Consider the following 19,588-nt stretch of genomic DNA (forward strand, 5'->3'; position numbering starts at 1 on the left):
ATTCAGGGTGGTCTGCATTTTTTTGGTGTACCGTACACCCACTAAAAGTACAAATTTTAAATCAAATTAATGCAACTAAAAATTTTAATTTTGAGAAACTAGGGTTGAATTTTATGAGTAAAATATTTTAAGTAGATAAGAATTAACGAATAAATAAGGGGTTAGAAATATTTCAACTCCAGTAAATGGAGATTGTTATTAAATTAATTTTACCTTGTAACCTTGTAACTGAAGTTTTTTCTCTGATAAATTTGGTTTTAATGGCACATCCCTTCCCAATTGTCCAGATAAATCATTCAGCCAGACAGACACTTGTTTGCAGCTAAAAAAAATTACAATAATGAAGTTTTTGAACATAATTTTAATTTTCTATTAAATCTATAAATTATTGACAGACGTGTAGAAAACTTCTATTCTAGAAAGCAATGACAGTGATTGCAAAATGGAAATAATTACTAGAAATAATAGATGTAATTAATTGTATTAGAGGAATAAATGTAAAAAGAGCTCAAAGCGCAGAAAACGAATAATTGTAAGATAAACAAGTGCAAAAAGTTCTGATAGAATAATTGTAAAAGGGCAAAAATTGTAAACTACTCATTGTGCCAATAGATGTAGATAATTATAATCGAACAATCAGTAAAAAAGATCTCTTAGAGGAATGGAACGAATAATTGTCAACTACAATAAGGCTCAAAGCGCAATGAAAGTATACAATCGAAAAAGAGCAATAGTAACTATAAAAGAGAGCAAGAGGGCTTTTTACAATAGTAACTGTAAAAAGCTCTCACGGAGCAAAGAAAGCAATAACTGTCAAAGAGCAATAACAATAAAAAGTGCTTATAGTGAAATTATAATTGATTTAAATCAATTTCAAGCGTCTTTTCCAGAAACAATTCCTTCCCAGTTAACTATAAAGCATGAGACTTGCCTAATATAATAAAAATGTTAAAATGCAGACATTTAGTGAAACGTAGTTAGTAAAACTATTATGTCGTCAAACACAATGCTTGCTAGATTTATAACACTGACTGGTTTTACTTTCACCTTAGCCAGCGTAAATTACTTCAATTATTGTTAACATTCTGCTTGCTTAAAAGCTTTATTACTAAGATATTTCTAGATTAAAAGCTACATGACATTAATTTTAAGCTAAAAAGCTACATGACATTAATTTTAAGCTAAAGTTACACAAATTCACCTTTCTTCAAATGTTCCCCATGCCATCAACGATGATTCGATGTTCTTCATCGCAGACTGGACTTTCTCCCACTCGTCATCCCAAGTATCTCTCAGCAATCTCATCTCTTTACGTATTTCATCTCGGCCTTCTATACTCAGGCTAAGGTATATCACTTCACCTGCATCGATGACAGATGAAAGTTTTGGAGCGTTTTCTTCCTTTTTAACCATCAGGTCCTAAAGGAATTAAACAGATCTGTGGTTACAAACGCCAGTGCAATGAGTTTTTTCTCCAACTTTAAAGACATTGTTACATCAAATACATTCAACATCAAACAATCAACTTTGCATCAGATATATTTCACATCAAGGGTAAAACTACTAAAATGAAACAATTCCCATCTCTGCAAACAAAAACATTATTTTAAGTATACTAATATTACTTTTTCTAAAAAGTTAGTCTAATTAAATAAATCCAAAGGTGCAACGAAATTCTAGAACAGTCATTTAAATTTTTTGAAAATTATGCTGCAACAAAAAGTTACCAAACTTTGAGATTTGATTTTAAAGAAATTAAATACCTTAATGTCTTAATACTTCCCTTAACACTTTTATTTTATTTGTATAACTTTTTTCGAAGCAGGGCTTTTAAATTCTAAAACTATGATAATTTCGTTAATAGATAGTTAAAACATGAAATGTCAAAGGCTATTGCTTTGCACAATTTGGTCAGTTTTGGAATTTAGTCTGACAAACTTCCTCATACCCTATATATTGTACTCTGCACATAATTTTTTTCAAAAAATTCTCAACATATATTGCAGAGTAAAATTTAGTTCAAAGACGAGTACGGAAAAATTTCTTTAAAAAATTATTACAGCAACATCAAAACGGACTGCAACAAAAACAAAATATCGTGCAAACAAAAAAGGGAGCTTTATTAAGCGTACCCACATCAAATGGTAGTATGGAATATGTACTATAGTTTTAAATCGATTATATGGTTTTGAGAAGAATAAATAGAAAAATTCTTTCGAACATGTACCTTTAGAAATTGCAATTTGGTTTGCAAAGTTTCTTTATCTCCAGATACATCTAGATTCGGTTGCAAAAGCTGATCCATCTCCACGAGCCAAGATTGAAGATTAGTTTTGGACAATTCATAATCTTTTTTAACTTGAAGAAGATTTTCCAACCTCTTTAAGGCCTCCTAAGTACGAAAAAGAAAACTTGTTTTTCATAGAATTGGTAAAATTATATGATAGCTTTAACGTAGTGGAAATAAAAACTATTTCTAAAGGTCTGGTTTCTTAGGACAAGCGCCTTATCGGAGCGTCAGCGGGACGTCAACGTAACGCTGACGCCAACAAAATACTGGTTTGTTAGCTCAAGGCCTGGTTTCTTAGAACTAGCGCCTTATCTGGGCGTCAGCGGAAAGTTGAGGAAGAGCTGACGCTAAAAAAATACTTTTTTGTTAGCTCAGCGTGAGCAGTCGGTCCAACGCAGACTTTATCTCTTATTGCGCATGCGTTAATAACGTAAACAAATATTTATTTTGAATTTGTATTGATTTTGTTATTGTCGACCAGTGTTTTAGAGAACAAATAATGACTTTGTCCTGGAAAAAACACATTATAGCTGAGCTAAATGAAGAGTGCTATGTTTAATGAAGAAGCTATGTTTAATATCAAAATCAAAATCTTGGCTGATTTCAATGTACTGTTGGATGTTGTCCGCCATTGCTTCTGTGGTTAGCGTCACGTTGTAATCCAACTGCAGTTGAGTTGGACGGCAATTGTAGTTCAAGATGAGCGTTCGATGACGTATACTATCAAACTCACAAATGGACCAATCAGAGGTTAGCGCTGATTTCCAGCTGACGGCGTCCTGTCCTAAGAAACCAGGCCTTAATACAGTGCTCGTCGCTTACAAAATATAAAATCAGCACCTCGAGATGCGGCTAATTATATATAAACCGATGTAACGATAATTACAAAAAAGGGTGATTTCACGGTATTTACAAATATAGTTCATTCACCAGGAGTTGGCACTTAGCTCCAACGAAGAGTTCATTTCAGCACTGGAGTAAGAAGAGAAACGTCTCCGCGCTTGAAATTGAAACAACCCTTAATGCGCACCAAACGCAAACAGTTAATTCTTTTTCAGTCACTTAATACGCTTTATCATCTGCTATTATACCCTTTGTTACTCTAGCTACTTAAATGTATTTTAAATTTAAAAATTTCTGTTTTCCCTGCAAAATGTCTCAAAAAAGACAAACTATTCACTCAAAAGAGAGAAATATCAAATTTATGACACATTTAATGTTAAAAAAATGCACATAAAGATTGCGAAATAAATATTTTTGTCGTATGATTGCCAAATAGCAACCTTGTTCACAACCTTCTCCCAAAAATAGCGAAATAGCATTGGCAGATACCACGTGATGAAGGCGGAGACAGGAGTCAACTCCTGGTGAACGAATTATACATTAAAGGCTAAAACAATAACTACCTTCGCAGTTTATTTTAAAGGTTTTAGTTTTTACATTTGACATTTCGATGAAACATTCACATAAAAGTTTTAAGATAATAGCGTAGCTTTTTATTTGATTAGCAGAATATGAAATTAAAAATTCATTATCGCTTGAAGTCTTTGTAACTTCTAGTATTATATCGAATTCCAATGATGAATGCATTTCGAATTTATCATTCAGACTCAATCATTTCATTTCGGGTTGCTACACAATTAACCAAATTTAAAGTTAAACGAATATTACAAAAGATTTGCACAATTAAGCTTTTTAGTTAGAATTAAGTTAAAGCTTAATTTAATTCAAAGGCACTCTCAACTTTCATTCATAGCTGAAAAATATTAGAATATAAGTAGAAACTATAGTTAGAAACTATTCATCTACATATGGGCTTCTATTTTTCCTCAGAATTCTTTATTTATACGGTTTACTTCATTGAATTCGTATGAGACTTTCAATCGGTATTTTGTTTAAATATGCATTCTTTTTTCAAATCAATTTCCGCTGCTTCATTCTTTCTTAACATTCATTATTTTATATAGCACTGGATAAATTAAATTTTTGGATGTAAAAGAAAAGAAGTAATTTTTCTCAAAATGTAATGAATGAAAATTTGTGTTAGAAATCATGTTTTATGCAGGATAAAGATTTATTGAACTTTGTGGCTTTAATATTAGGACACATTTTAATCGATTGTTTAACATTTAGTCAAAACATTGTCATAAATTATTTTTACTTTAGATTTATGATAGAAACTTGACAAAGTTTGTATTTTTACCTGAAGAGTTCTGTCAAGTGCTTGATAACGTGATGTGATGTGAGAAGATTGAGTCTTTAATCTAACTTCAGGGGACTCAAGACAAATTTGTTGTATGATATCCAGCAATTCATCATGTTTAGTTTTTTGGTTCTTCACATCGTTTTGAAGAGTCTGATGATATTAAAAATAAAATGAAACAGAATTAAATGTAAAAATGTGTTGAAAATATTTAATACAATATGTATGTAGTATTAAATACATGTCAAATAGTTTGCAACAAATATACAGTAAAATATTGATCAATTCACGAAATCAAATTTTGGAAAACTTTCTTCGTTTTTGACGCAACAGTTTCCAGGCCTATGCTCCGAGCGAGCATTTTGTCAAAGTGGTGAAATAATTATAGTTATTTCTTCGAGTAAGGAAATTTCGAAAAAGTGAAGAATTGTTTAGCATTTCTCATCCTAGTTTCGTCAAATTAAGAATTACATTCGTTGATTTAAGGTTGTGAGGGAGCGATAAGTTTCCGAGTTAAGAAAACATTTACGTCATATATTTCAAAGTTCACGTTTTGTCACAAATCACGTAATTACGTAACGTAATGTTTCTCATAATTAACTAAGTGCAGTTTAAGGATTGATAAATCGTCAAAAGTGAGATTTTATTTCTGTGAGTGCAAACTTAAATACATACATTTCCAAAATCAGAAAAATAGTGAAACTAATATTTTGAATATTCTTTCTTTTTTTGAAATTATTTTGTTTTGGGCTTAACTTTATCATTGTTGATTGCATTAAAATGATGTTAACTGTTAATCAAAAATGATTAATTTTAACGAAAAATAAAGACCTAAGAGTTATAAAAAATAGGTGAAACGAATCAATTTTGGCACAAAAATATTTTACGTGATATAGCTAATTAAAATATCGATTTTTAAGTATTTCAACAGTATAGTCCCGCAGTGGACTGCTCGTTAAGACACGGTTCCCAGCAAATCACCGAAGTCAAGCATCACTGGCTACGGTCAGGGTGCGGGTGGGTGACCACTTGGATCAGCCTGTGTTGGGACCGAGGATGTGCTGTATTGGTCCTCGTTAAACTGTTCTACCGTAAAGTGCTCGACTTCGCGTGCAGGTCGTCGGGCTACCGAAGCGGGGGTGCCCTCCCCTTTGCAGAGGTTCAAAATTGTGATAGCATATCTTCGGATCATCCTCAGGGATGTTTCCCAGACCGACGCCAATAGCTCATTGTGCAGCTCTAGTACGACGTAAATGAACAACAACATCAACAGTATAATTTTTTCTTCAACGAATTCACATATTATAAGATTTTAATCAAATACAAAAATATGACATCAAAATAAGTTCTCGAGATACGTTTGTACCAAAAAATTTCCGCTTTCCAGGGGGATAACGTTAGACGAACTAATATTAAATTCAATTAAAAATTCAAATATATTTTTCATACATTTTTATTTTTTTGTTCTTAATTTTATAATGCTATAACTGTCGTTGAACAGTGACCCAATTTTTGGATTTACGACTACTAATATTGAACTCAGTAGCCTTATATTTTTGAAGCCAATCCGGAAGACAAGAGAATTCTTGGATCAAGTATTGGGAGAAATTTGCCTCCGTGGAGAACTTTTTAAAGAAACTAACTGGTATTTACGTTAGATCGAGAGGAGAAACCAGGTATATCTTCCAAGGTTAGCTTGACAGCAAGGGGACTCAAGCCCATGATCCGTCTACCACAGAGGAAATTTCACGTCAGCACTGTGGTATGCGCTAGTTGGGTGCGGAATTCATATTAACAACCCTTCTCTGGGATTCAAACCCGGTCACTTTATTGATAGGCGAATGCTCCATCCTCTAAGCCACCACATACGTTTTCAAATAATCTCAAATTTTCTAATTGAAGTTAAGAAATAACATACCTTGATGAGAGTAAGCTGTTGTTGAATATCTCCTAATTCAATGGGTTGAGTTGTAGCACATTTTACTTTTGATTCCATATCCTTCAGCCATAAACTAAAACTTTCACTTTGAGTTTCATATTTTTGCCAAAGGAGTAAACTTTTTTGGAGGTGTTTTTTGGTGTTAGCAATGGATGTATTGAATGCCTCCCAATCAATGTTTGCTTGTTCGATGACAGACTGTATTTCGGGATGACGATCAGTTGGAAGTACCTGACTGAAATTACCAGCGGTCACTTCCAACTTTATCTTTTTACTTTCTCCGTGAACTATACTATTTTCAATTTCCTATAAAAAAATTATAAAATTATGAATAATCATATCACATGATCATTGATTATTATGATGATTTATCAAAAAAGATCATTTAATGATTATCATAATAATATTTATTTTTTTCTTCTTATGGGGAGTTTCAGCATAAAGCGAAATTGAGATAACAATGAATGTATATGTGATAAATTAATTGTATGATATAAAGTTATATAAAGCAAAGCACCTTTTTTATAATTTACTTTACACTCTTTTGTGTAAGTTGTTATTGGCTTCAAAATCAAATATTTGTTGTTTTTTTTAATTTCTCATAAAATAAACAATTTATTTTACCTTTTCATACCTTTAGCATTATTATTGTTATTAGATTTTGTTTTCTTATATTATAATATAAGAAATTGATACAAAATAATCATTATCTCAGGTTTCTGAACAACAAATTTAGCCAATTTTATACATCAAATGAATCACAAATCTATATTAAAAGAGCGCATATGACAGGAAGATCAAAAATAATATGTATTTTATTTATTTATTTAGTCAAGTTTTCAATTTCTTTTTAGAGGCTGTTTTGCCAATAATAGTTTATTAAAAACAAATATCACTTTTTCATAACTTTTTCTAATGTGAATTTTAGAAATCTTTTTTTTCCTTGTAAGAGAATTTCGTAACAGCAAAATCAAATCTAAGATATATAAGCAAAATGTGAGTAATCATGTTTTAGTTCGTGTTTGCTTCTTTATATCTATTCCATGACTGACGAAAATACTAAAATTTAGTTTCGAACTCCTAAAATATCACTTTATATTTTTATCGAAGAAGATTTATGAAGTTTATTATATTCTTATTGTAATTTATCTATTACTGTAATTATCTACAGATATCACTAATTTATATTTTAGCTATTGTTTTAAGATGTTTTCAGTATTATAGCAGAATAATAAGGGACGTCATAAATTAATACGCATCACTTAAATTAAATTAAACATATCAAATCTCGAAGAAAAAAAATTCTGCAAAACGTTTGTTTTTTTTTAGTGAAAAAAATACGATAAAAATTCCAAATCAACTTTCACCCTTGATTAAGTAAAAAAAGATATAATAAGTAAAAAAATAAAATAAAACGACTTTAGAAATATCTTTTGCTGTGCTAATCGATTACAATCAAAAAAAAATTCTGAAAAAAAGTCTCACTAATTTATTTAAGTAATATATGTATTAAATAATTTTGACTTTGTTCTTACATTTGTGTAAGTAAAAATATAGCGAATACACTGAGTAAATTAACTGAGAATTATTTTTGTAAAAGTACAATAATAATTCTATGTTGATACAATGATATTAAACATTCATATTATATTTAAATATGTTTAAGGTATAAAAACATGATTTCGAAAATAATTTCCAACTTGAGTTTATTATTAATTTTTAAATTTCTGTAATCTTAGATTTCTAAAAATACTTTACTTTTGTCTGTTCTCCATTTATTTACAAAGTTATAGAAGTTCTTGCGAGGCGCTAGTAGTGGATAGACTAATGATTTTTTAAATCTTTAAATGCGTTTATCTCAAAATCAGATCAAAATCACCACCGTAAACACTATATCTCACGTTGTTTTTAAAATAATTGTCTACAATTTTTCATGAGTATTTATAATTATAGCACACTTGTTTTGAAGAAAAAAGACTAGTACAGAAAAAGTTGAATTTCATTTTTTAAAAATGTTTTCCCCAAAGACAAGTGAAAAAATTTCTAAAAATTTGCCTTTTCAACTACATTGATCCCTAACTCAGTGGCTTTTAAGATAATAGTTCGTAACATAGATAATAGTCATCTAAATAAAATTCTGAAAAGATATTTTGCTTTGGGGGATAAATTTTTTTTTTACAGTGTTCAACGTTTTTGCATAAAATGCCTTATTTTTAACTAAAAGTCACCATTTAAAAACCAAAAAGGCGATACAAATATTTATTTTTTGCTAGTTTTATAAATTTTTACACATGATAAAACAAACTAGTTTTTCAAAATTTTGTATTAATATTTAAGAAAAAAGCTGTCGTAACTAGCCGGATACCTAAAGTTTATTTATGTAAAGTTTATTTATATATTAAAATTAAGTAATTGCCTGTAATATGCCCATTTTGGCTTCTAAACTGTAACGGTCACCGGAAAGATCAGGATTGCAGGATGATGCTTTCTCCGAATTAGTTATCATCCACCGTTGGAAATCTTGCAAAGCCATTTGATAACGACGCTCCACTGCTGATGCTAATGAATTTGCAACCTTGGATGCCATACTTTTCAATTTATCGTACCTAAAATAAAATAGTATGAAAATAACATATCTGAAGAAGTGAATGTATTTAACAAATAGAGAACTGAAACAACGAAATTAACAACGTATTTATTTTTCATACCTTTTTTGCAAAGTAGCATTTTCTTTCTCATTATAAGATGAATCTACATTGGAATGTTTTTGCTTGGATTCTGCAGTTTTCATCTGCATTGTTTCAAATCGTCCTTTATAAGATAAAATTTCTTTTTCCAATTGCTGCAAATATTAAATAATATTTTATGTATATGTTACGGTCTATGTAAACAGTCGGTTATTATTAATACTAACCAGTTAATATTAAGAATAACCAAATAAACCGGTTAAAATGAATAATTTAAACGAATTTATAGCGTTAACCAGTTATTATTAACAACAACATGAAGTTTGGTCAATGTCATTCTGTGATGTTGTCTTATTGTAAATATTTTTTATTACTACTGGTACACATGTCCTGAAACGAAGAACGATTTTAAATATTACATAAAGAAAGGCAGAAGTAGGAAGACATTTACGTTCTGCTGCGTTCTGGTCTGCGATTTATTCCCACCAAATTTTAAAATTAGTAGAAAATGTCACTAAATGTCAAATAACATCAATAGAGAAAAACATAAAACAACCAAGTCTCCGCAACAACATGGCTTTCAGTTTCAGGACAAAAAGTAATAGATGCCTGAGAAAATGTTTCAGATGAAATGGTGTGACACGTTGTAAAAAACGCTTTTCTAAGCTAGCAGCGCCATCTGTTGATGAACTTTGTTACTAAATTTGAAATTTGATTAGAAGGAATGCTATGGTTCAGAGATCTAAATATTTATACATGCTTCCGTATTTTCAAATTGTCGGTAATTTTTGGGGTACCCAGTATATATTCAACAACTTGGGTTCTCTTTTCCCAAAAATAATCTAATTTTAAGGTTTGGAATAACTAAAAATATAAGTAAAACAGAAATTATTTACCCTGCAGTTATCATGATTTTGCAATATGGTCTCATCATCAGCAGAAACGTCCTCACACTTCGAAATTGATTCTCTCATTTTCGACAACCACTCACTGAGATCCAGTTGCTCTTTTCGTATTTCACTTTCCTCCATGTTGAGCTCTCGAATACGATGTTCTAACTTCTCGGCTAAATCAGAAGCGTCTTCAAAGTGCCTCTTTATGACAGTTTGCAAAGATGTCAGAGTTGGAATTTCGTTATTATCATTCAGTTTTAACAGAGATTCAACTTTAGTGAGTAAGTTAATCTTTAATTCCACATACGAATGCAATTCATTCTAAAATGAAAAGAAAACATGCATTAAGAAAATGGATACACAAATATATAAAAACCAATTTTTTTTGGTTTTTGTCGACACCGTTTCATGGTTATGATCTGAACAGAAATTCTGGCAAAGTAATTATCAATACTTTTATCGACAAATAACAATCGACACTTCTTCGGGGAAACGCGTATTTCGTCAAAATTAAAGAAATATTTCATCATTATGTTTTCGTCCAACAAACAAAAAAAAAACCTCTTAGTGCCTAATGTACCCAACTTTTATAATAATCACTTTTACTTTTGCAACATATAGATGGAACAACACAATAAGGACAGATAGAACAGAGAGATAAATTACACCCACGCCTGAGATCAGAACTCTGAACATTCCTGGTACGAGGCCAACTCCTTGATCACCATACAGTCCGTTAAGATTGATTCGTCACTTTGCTTCCGATTCTCTAGTCTATTCTAGTTTTGTCAGTTTAGTTAACAATATCTCCCACAATGCACTGGGATGAGATTCCGAGTTTGTCATATTTTCGTCATATATTTGAAAATACGTGTTTCGTCATAAATCACGTAATTTCGTGACAAAAAGATTTTATGATCGAAATACTGAGCTTTGATCACTCAATCCTCAAAAGTGAGAGTTTAATTTCTGAGAGTCTACACTTACTCTTGCACAAAACGTAAACTTAAACACAAAAGACAAGAACAGAAGAATTCTCTTGTGTATTATAACTCGTATAAAAAAGATGTGCCGTTAACACTGCCCTTAACATATATTTACTAAAATATTTAATAAAACTTTAATGATTACAATCTAGATTTCGATTGGCGATAAATTCTTTCTGCAATGGTCAGGAAACAATTGAAACTTTTATTGTCAACAGTCAAAAAGTAACCAAAGCCTTTCTTCGGTTCATTCCTTTTTGGCGTTAATATGGTGATAAGTTGTGTTTGTAACAGTCAGGAAAGATCGAATTTTTACAGACATCAGACATAAAGCTGTAGTTAAGATCTGAGCATTATGGTTAGTCTTAAAATTATCGGAACTTTTATTGACGATAAAATCTATTTTAATAAGGATTTATTCTATTTGTAGCGAAATATAAACGATATAAACTTGCATAGACATCAAGCGTGAAACTCAATTAAAGGTTCTTAGTGCTCCAACTAGTCGGAAAGTGGTCGAAACATAAATAGCAAATACAAATTCTACCCTTATAGTCACACAAAAGAAAGTTTATAAAATAGTTTAAAAACCAAAAAAAAAAAAAAAAAAAAAAAAAAAAAAANAAAAAAAAAAAAAAAACAGTTTATGTATTTACCTTATATCTGTCTAGTACTATTTCAGCTTTTTCTCGACTTTCAAACTTATGAATTTGATCATTCAGCAGTTGGCAGATTTCAGTTAACCAGCTGATAGTTTGCTCCTTTTCGAATTCTATCTGCTGCCACAGCATGAGCTGAGATTCTAAATTTTGATGTCTTGTTTCAAGGAGTGCCATAATTTCTTTCCATTTCTTTTGAATGTCCACTAAATCATTCTCGATGCTGAGCTTACTCGATAAGTTATTAGAGGATAGTTCGTCCTTTAATTCATTTGCTCTGTGACTATAATTATCCACTTCATGATGATGGGATTTTAGTTTTTCATTTGCATTCTAAAGTGTGAAAAAGAAAAAAAATTAAAATCATAAGCTTTATAGAAATTTCACATATCCTAAAAAGATTTTGGAATTTGTGTTAAAATGACATGATGAAAGAAAAAACTTGAACAATTTTTTAAAAAGAAATCAAATAGTTATTTTTGTGGGATGCGGGTAACGTTTTTTACAATTCATTCTGTTTTTAATTGTTATCAAACTGAGTTCGTGAAAAATTACCCCCAAAATATTTAAGTTAACTTTAAAAACAGAACTTTTAGGTAACAGAACTTTAATGCCCAGTGTTTTTTTTAAGAACGCTTTTTTAAAATCCATCATTTTTGTCTTAGATTTTAAATAAATGTTTTTAAGTAATTGTGAACAATACGCATCACTCGTTAGGTTGATGTATTCAGACTCAAAACTATTTTTTTTATCTATTAAGTAAGAAAAAAATATTTCGAAACAGTTATTAATCAATTTATTCAATTGCATTTAAGAAATATATTTTAAATATTTTATTAACATTACATGCAATTTCAAATAAACTAAGAATTCCTTAGTCCTTTCGGCATCATACATTATATCTTTAAATTTTAGAGATTCCCTTAATTTTTCAGTTAAAAACTAGAAAAGAAAGAGGTAGGATTTTTAAATATTTCTCCAGATGATATCAGGAAATTTAGTAATTTACAAAATATGATTAAAAAAATTGTGAATCGGGTAAAAATTAACTTATATAAATGAAATACTAATATAAAATAAACTATTATATGTATAGTATAAAACAAAATAAAATGCGTTTCTTAGTTTAACATTAACAAATTGAAATTTTAAAAAAAAGTTTATGAAACTGACAAATATTATTAAAAGATTTTTTTTTTCAAATTTGAAGAAAAAAAACAATTATAAACAAATTTTGTTTCAACTACGAAATATATTTATTTTTTAATATATATTTAAGCTATAATACTACTAACACAATGATTTTCAAATTTATTCCTTCCTAGTGATTGATTGACATTTTGTGCTATGTCGATTAAGTTAAAATTATTGATGGGTTAAAACCTATTGGATTGAATTTAAAGTTTAAGGTCATAACTGCTAGAACCATCTGTACGGCGATAAACGCTGTTTTATTAGATACTTAATTTATATGTCACGAAATCAAGCGGTGTTATATAATAAGTTCGCCTAAATTTATATTAAAAATAAGTAAATAGATCGGTGCTCATGGTCATGGTATCCTTAGTTATCTGTCAAAGATAACTCCCTCACAAAGAGAGAAAACTTTTAATGTATAGCGATTAAAAGAAGTCTAAGTAAATAAAGCGTAAACGTTACGAAAGCTTTATTTTATTTAAATTATCACTTTTAATTTTTTCATGATATTATATGATAGCACATCATAAAATCTAAAACAAAGTCAAAGACTAAACAGGTATCCACAACACAATTCGACACTAATACTAAACAATGCACCAAGTCAAGAATGTCAGATGTATATTTCTAAGCCTTATAAATATTTTTTGCCTTTTCTAGCAGATTAACTTCAATGTATTCACATTAATAAGTTTCGTAATAAATCATATGAGAACTTACTTTCACGTTTTCTAGTAGTTTTGTAACTTGAACGGAATCACAAGGTACGAAAGAGGGCTTTTCTATTAATTTTGATGACCTTTTCATGACATCAGTAATCTCTCGCTGGTGTGTAATGCAATCTTTCCAGAGCTGTACACAACGGCCGACGGATTTTTCTTTTCGAGCAAGTTCACTTGTAAGTTGCTCCCATTGCTTATCAATTGTTGATAAATAACCTTGAACAGCAGTGAAGGAAGAAGAGTCCTCTTCAATGATGGATCGTCCAAGACTATGAATGTTTGTATAGGAAGGATTATGTGCCTCCATTTCAGCTCGCACCACCTGAATATTACAAGCAAATTTTAGTCTATACAGAAGTTAATTCAAAATATTGATATTTAAAAAAAATTATTGGAAAAAAAATTATTAATTCAAAATATAAAAAGATGGCATAAAGTTGGTTACAAATTTAAATATAAAAATAAAAAAACTTTGACCACCAAAAGGCGATTACAGATTACCAATTAGCAAAATGGCTGCTGTTTAATTTTTTTTTATATCGTTCAAATGATGACATTCTCTTTTATTTACAACTCAAGAAGTATTTATGAGATCTCTCTGGTCCCATATCTCAAAAATAAACTCACCAAAATGCATAACAAAATTAAAAGTGAAAAAAAAAATTCTACAAAAATTATCAAACAGCAGCGGTCGCCATAGCAACGCATGCAACGACTCTTGAACACAGTTTTTCAACTGTGTTCAAGAGTAATAGTAAAAATTAGTGTGGTGGAGTCCAAATAAGGTGCGCGCGTTATCAAACCCAAAATAACACCCATTTTAACAATGGGTAATAGTTTTATTAATTTGCACAAGAATTTTTATGAGTGAAAAAGTGAAAAATTCTAATAGAGTTTCTAAGAATTCTTATATGTGAAAGAGAGCGAGTTTTCAATTAGTTAGCATCTCTTTAAAAATTAATGCACAAGCAGAAATTAACTATTTTAAAATGCCTTTATTAGTTTGATTGGAATTTATTATTTTAATCCAATTTCATTCACTAAATTAGCAATGAAGAACTATGTGTTAATATTTTAGTAAAAATAAAATTAAAAAAGTTTTAAAAAATTTAAAAAGTAAGAATTTATTCTGAAATTAATAAATTGTTCATGATTTTATTGGAAAACAGTTTAATGAAAGGTTTTAACTTACAATTTTTTATATATTGAAGTATTATTGTAACACTTTCGTTACTGTAATGAAATTGCAAAATAATTCTAGATAAAGTTATTTTATATTGTCGAAAATATTTACGAAATGTTTCGAGAATAGGAAACTTTATATTGAAAAAAAATGAGAAGTGAATTGTTTCCCTAGAAAATATTTACAAAACGTTTCGAGATTAGGAAACTTTATATTGAAAAAAATGAGAAGTGAATTAGTAACCAGGCGACAGTAACTTCAACTATTTTTGTTTCAATTGTTTTTTAAAAAATAAATAAATAAAATAGCCGGCGTAATCCTACTATACGTTGCACGGTGGATTTGGCGATATTGGAGATGTTTGAGAGGGTATGTTTATAAATTTGTATGTATTTGCTTTTTTTTTCTGGTTACGATTTTCTATATTTTTGCCTACCTCAATTCTTGGTAAAAATCATAAAAACCTCATTACGGCTTAGCAAGTGTTGGCGATGGCATTTTTTAAAATCACTCCAAGCATGTAACTCATAATGGGATTTTACTAAACACTGACAAAAAAAAAATCCCAACAGCAAGGAGTTATGCTTCATAAACTAAATTTAGTAGGCTTGTTAATGCAACTAAAAGACATGCATTCAAATTTCGCTTTTGGAGCATGAGTTTAGCACTAGTAGCGTCACTGTGAACATGCAAATCAGGGTCGCTTCAAATACGTGTTCTACAGTTCTTAAGCGTTATTTTTCATTAAATTTTGACACAGTGAATCAAGAATGCCTTTAAGACGACGAAGAAGCCATTATCAACAGCACACTGACTTTAAATGTGGTCATGTAATAGGGCTGCAAGAAAGTGGATTTTTTCCTTGTGATATTGCAGAAAATGCATGAATGTATCCACTGTGCATGATTGTTGGCAGTAGTGGTCAAGGGAAGATAAAGCTTCAAGAAGATCGGGGTCGGGGTTTCCACGCGGAACTACTCAGAGGGAAGACAGTCGTGCACGGCGTATGGCTGTGGCTCACCGTACTGCTTCTGCATCAGAAATTCGAGCTGCAGTTGGCACTGCAGTGACATAACGAACTGTTGCGAATTGGCTACTGCAAATACACTTCCGAGCAAGACGCACTTCAGTTTGTATTCTACTCATTCTAAACCACTGCCGTTCACTGCCGTTGAGTGGTGTTGAGTTAGAGCTCACTGGAAGACAGAGTGAAGATCTATTGTGTTTTCTGACAAAAGTCTGTTCCGTCTTAGTCTCAGTGATAGCCGTATACTAGTTAGAAGGAAGTCAGGTGAGACATCTGTATAATAAGATGCATGCCCGTTTGTATGCTTGCATTCAAAATTCTGGTGGTTACAACCGTTATTAATGTACCGATATTTCACATTTGAAATGTTTTTTTTTTATAGTTGCATTAACCTGTGATCTTGAAACTTTAATCAATTAAATATGACACTCAGACAAAGGCACTGCCGAAATTTCATTTCTCTAAAATAATTTTTTTCTTGATTTTGAGATTTTTTCCCCATCCAGTGTAGTTAAATTTACTTGCACAGGTGAATTGGATAAATATTAAATTACTTTGTCATCAATACATTAAAACTACATTGTGACTTCAGAAAATAAATGCATTTGAAATATACTTACTTTCAATTTGTTCAACTGTTCTTCAAACTCATTAATAGTGGGCGCATCATAGGGTAAATCACTAGTCGTTTTATTTACTTGCGACAACCATTTACACAATTCATCATATTCTTTATTGAATTCATCCCATTTCTTTGTGAACTTCAAAATTTCAGCCTCCTCGTTGGAGAGTTTCTCTTTTAGAGAATGCAGCAACTCTTGAATGTGAGTCAAGCGATCATGAACAGACACGTGTGACGTAGTAATACGATCGCGTATGATCTGATTGATATTTTTCAAAGCATTGTCTAATCCTGATAGATCAAGAGAAGTAGTTTGGTATTCGTCCTCGAGTTTTTTCAACTCCTCCTTAATTTTGAGGATTTCTTCAGGATTGCTTTTTCTACTTTCACTTTTGTTTTTTAGAAGTTTAATCCTTTCACACATATCCCTGAACCAGCATTCAAAGCTCCAACGTCTTTGTAGAAGTTCGTGTTTTTTGGATAGAAGCTCATCTGTTTTTTGATATAGCTCAGAAAGCTTGGAGTACAAAGAGGTGATCGATTCTATATCTGCAGAATCGCCTGAAGTTGCAATTACTTTCACCTCTGAATATATTTTGTTGAAATCCTCATGACGGCTTATATTTTCTTTTTTCAGAATCTGAAAATAAAAAAATAAAAGTTATAAAGATGATGAATTAATTGAACAGTTAAAACTGTCAATATTCCTTTTTTTGCAGTATTTTAAGCAAACCAATTCTTTTTAGATTAGACTAGTTTTTAAAGACTTTTTAATTTCTAATTACGTTTAGACAATGAATTAAATTAATTATTTAAAAAAATATATAATTAATTTTTAATTAATTATTAATTTAAAATTAGTAATTATTATATTTCTAATAATGCAGTTAGAAAATGTCACATATTTTTGATATAAGTTTTTTTATAACTCAGCGTTCCAGACTTTAATCTAGTCTAGAATATTACTAACTACAGGATTATATTATATAGGATAGGATTATATTAACTATTATAAACATTATTTGGGGATTTCGCACTTTTATGTTAGCTAATAGGCTCCTGTATTTAAGACTGAAGCAACTGTGCTTGCTCATGTTTATTTTAGAAGCCCACGTTATGTTGCTAACGCTGCAAAGGTCAAGGTATAAGCGCGTTTAAATGTTGTTTTCTGTTAAAGTCTACCTTCGAACTAAAAATATGGACATGGAATGCTAATTTAGAGAAATATATTAATGAAATTTAGGAATGAATCGTGTGATCTTACGACCACTGGTTCATTCAATAAAAAAATAATTTTATTGGTTTTCGTTTAACATTATGGTTGTCTAATTGAACTAGTTCCATAAGGCACTAGATATATTTTCGTTATTTCAAAATTATAACTTATATTTATTTTAAATATACAATTTACTTAAAAGAAGTTAAATAATCAATAGAAGTTCAATATTATTTTTTAAATAATAATAATAACAATAATTATTATTATTACTACTACTACTACTAATAATAATAATGAGCTGCATTTTTTAAATCTAAAACTTGTTTATGTTTGTGCATTTGAAAATCAGAATTTCTTATGTATAAAAAAATTATGATCTTTTTAATCTTATTTTATTTTTTAAAATAATTGAAATTTTAAGGAATTTAAATATTAAATAATACTAAAATATTTGAAAGTTAATGCCAACAAATGGTGCTTAGAAGAGATTTCTAATTTTGAAGAGATTTTTTTTCTCTATATTCTAAGTTTTAAATTTTAGCTTTAAACATCAACTAGGTATTGCAGAGAATCACAGTTAGAACTATTATAATCTTATATTTTATTTTATAACTGTCGTTAAGCAACCGATCTAATTTTGAGTTTACGACTATCAATGTTATTCCGACTTCGTAGCCTTGAAATTTTGAGCCCAACCCAGATGGCAAGGGAACTCCTGAATCAAGCATTGGGATAAACTAGCCTTCGTGGAGGTCTTCTCGATGAAACTAACCAGCATTTGCATACACTTGGAGAGGAAAACCACGAAAACCTACCACAATCGGAATCTAACCCATATCCGACTACCACTGAAGTATTTTGAGTCAACACTGTGATTGGTGAGAGCTGGAAGCAGAATTAGTGCCAACCAGCCACAGCAGGGTTTCGAACTTGTGTCATCCCCAAACAAAGCAAACGCTTTAGCCTTGGAGGTCCTAGACTTGAAATCTAATTTTTGTTCATATTCCATAAGAAATTTAAGAAAAATGTTTATAGTATTATACAATATAAATGTTAAATAATAATTGCTAATTAAAGTGTTAGTTGCACTTTAAATATTGTAGGTAAATGTCTTTTACAGCATGATAAACAATTTTATTTTGCTCAATGTTTCGCAGGTTCATGTGCTGGTTACTTAAATTGAGGGAACAATAAGTTTAAGGTACTCATTTACCATTGGCGTAACTGGAAAGTGGCGTAACCAACTTATTTGCCATTTTATTTTAGAATTAGCCATTTCGCGCACGCTATCATATGGCACTTAGAGCATGTTAGAGATACATTTTTTTTAATTCTCATTATATCGATAAATTTAGGGAGAGAAATATTCGTTATAACGTACCTCTATGTTCTTTATTACTGCTTCGATTTGATCGACAAATATATCATCGAACTTGTGAAGTTGAGTTGTTACGTCTTCTTCCCACTGATTGAAGGTGTTCATAGTTTTGAAAAGCTGTTCTTGCTGCGAAATTGAAGAGTCCAGCTGTATTAATAGCATACGCAAGGTGTCTTCAAATTTATCAATTCTTTTCTGAATATCAGTTGTCTGGGATCGAAGTGCCACAACAGTCTTTGGCGACAAATGGTTAGATAGTTGAACGACATCTTCATTGACTTTTCGGAGATTTTGTCGCTGATCATTGATTTCAGAGGGTAAGCTCTGAAAGAAGAAGATACTGAAATGTAGATACATTTTGGAAAACGTCATCAATTAATTGTTATTGCAAAATGAAGATTACAGAAAGCATAATAAGGCATGAAATTTATAACTTAAAAAATAAAACAAAATAATAAATATATATATACATAGATAGATAGATAGATATCCTAGCCATTATTTACCTAGAGCTGTTAGAATAGTAGCGATATATGATTGCACATTAAATGTCTAATGTTATGTTGATTCATATTTTTTATTT

At 30.3% G+C, this 19,588-nt stretch overlaps 1 protein-coding gene across 1 annotated transcript in view; it reads right to left on the bottom strand.

The window, feature by feature from the left end:
* The window catches only part of LOC107446265 (Muscle-specific protein 300 kDa), a 306,020-nt gene that overhangs the window by 151,362 nt on the left and 135,070 nt on the right, over nt 1-19,588 (bottom strand). The window contains exons 30-41 of the mRNA XM_071184003.1: nt 19,009-19,329; nt 16,407-17,048; nt 13,575-13,898; nt 11,655-11,990; nt 10,016-10,333; nt 9,141-9,274; nt 8,849-9,038; nt 6,412-6,738; nt 4,494-4,646; nt 2,228-2,392; nt 1,202-1,419; nt 214-322 (exon numbers count right to left, since the gene is read on the bottom strand). Coding sequence (XP_071040104.1) covers nt 214-322; nt 1,202-1,419; nt 2,228-2,392; nt 4,494-4,646; nt 6,412-6,738; nt 8,849-9,038; nt 9,141-9,274; nt 10,016-10,333; nt 11,655-11,990; nt 13,575-13,898; nt 16,407-17,048; nt 19,009-19,329 — 3,237 coding nt within the window. The remainder of the gene's footprint in view (nt 1-213; nt 323-1,201; nt 1,420-2,227; nt 2,393-4,493; nt 4,647-6,411; nt 6,739-8,848; nt 9,039-9,140; nt 9,275-10,015; nt 10,334-11,654; nt 11,991-13,574; nt 13,899-16,406; nt 17,049-19,008; nt 19,330-19,588) is intronic.

Source organism: Parasteatoda tepidariorum, chromosome 8 (assembly GCF_043381705.1).
Source record: "Parasteatoda tepidariorum isolate YZ-2023 chromosome 8, CAS_Ptep_4.0, whole genome shotgun sequence".
NCBI lineage: Eukaryota > Metazoa > Arthropoda > Arachnida > Araneae > Theridiidae > Parasteatoda > Parasteatoda tepidariorum.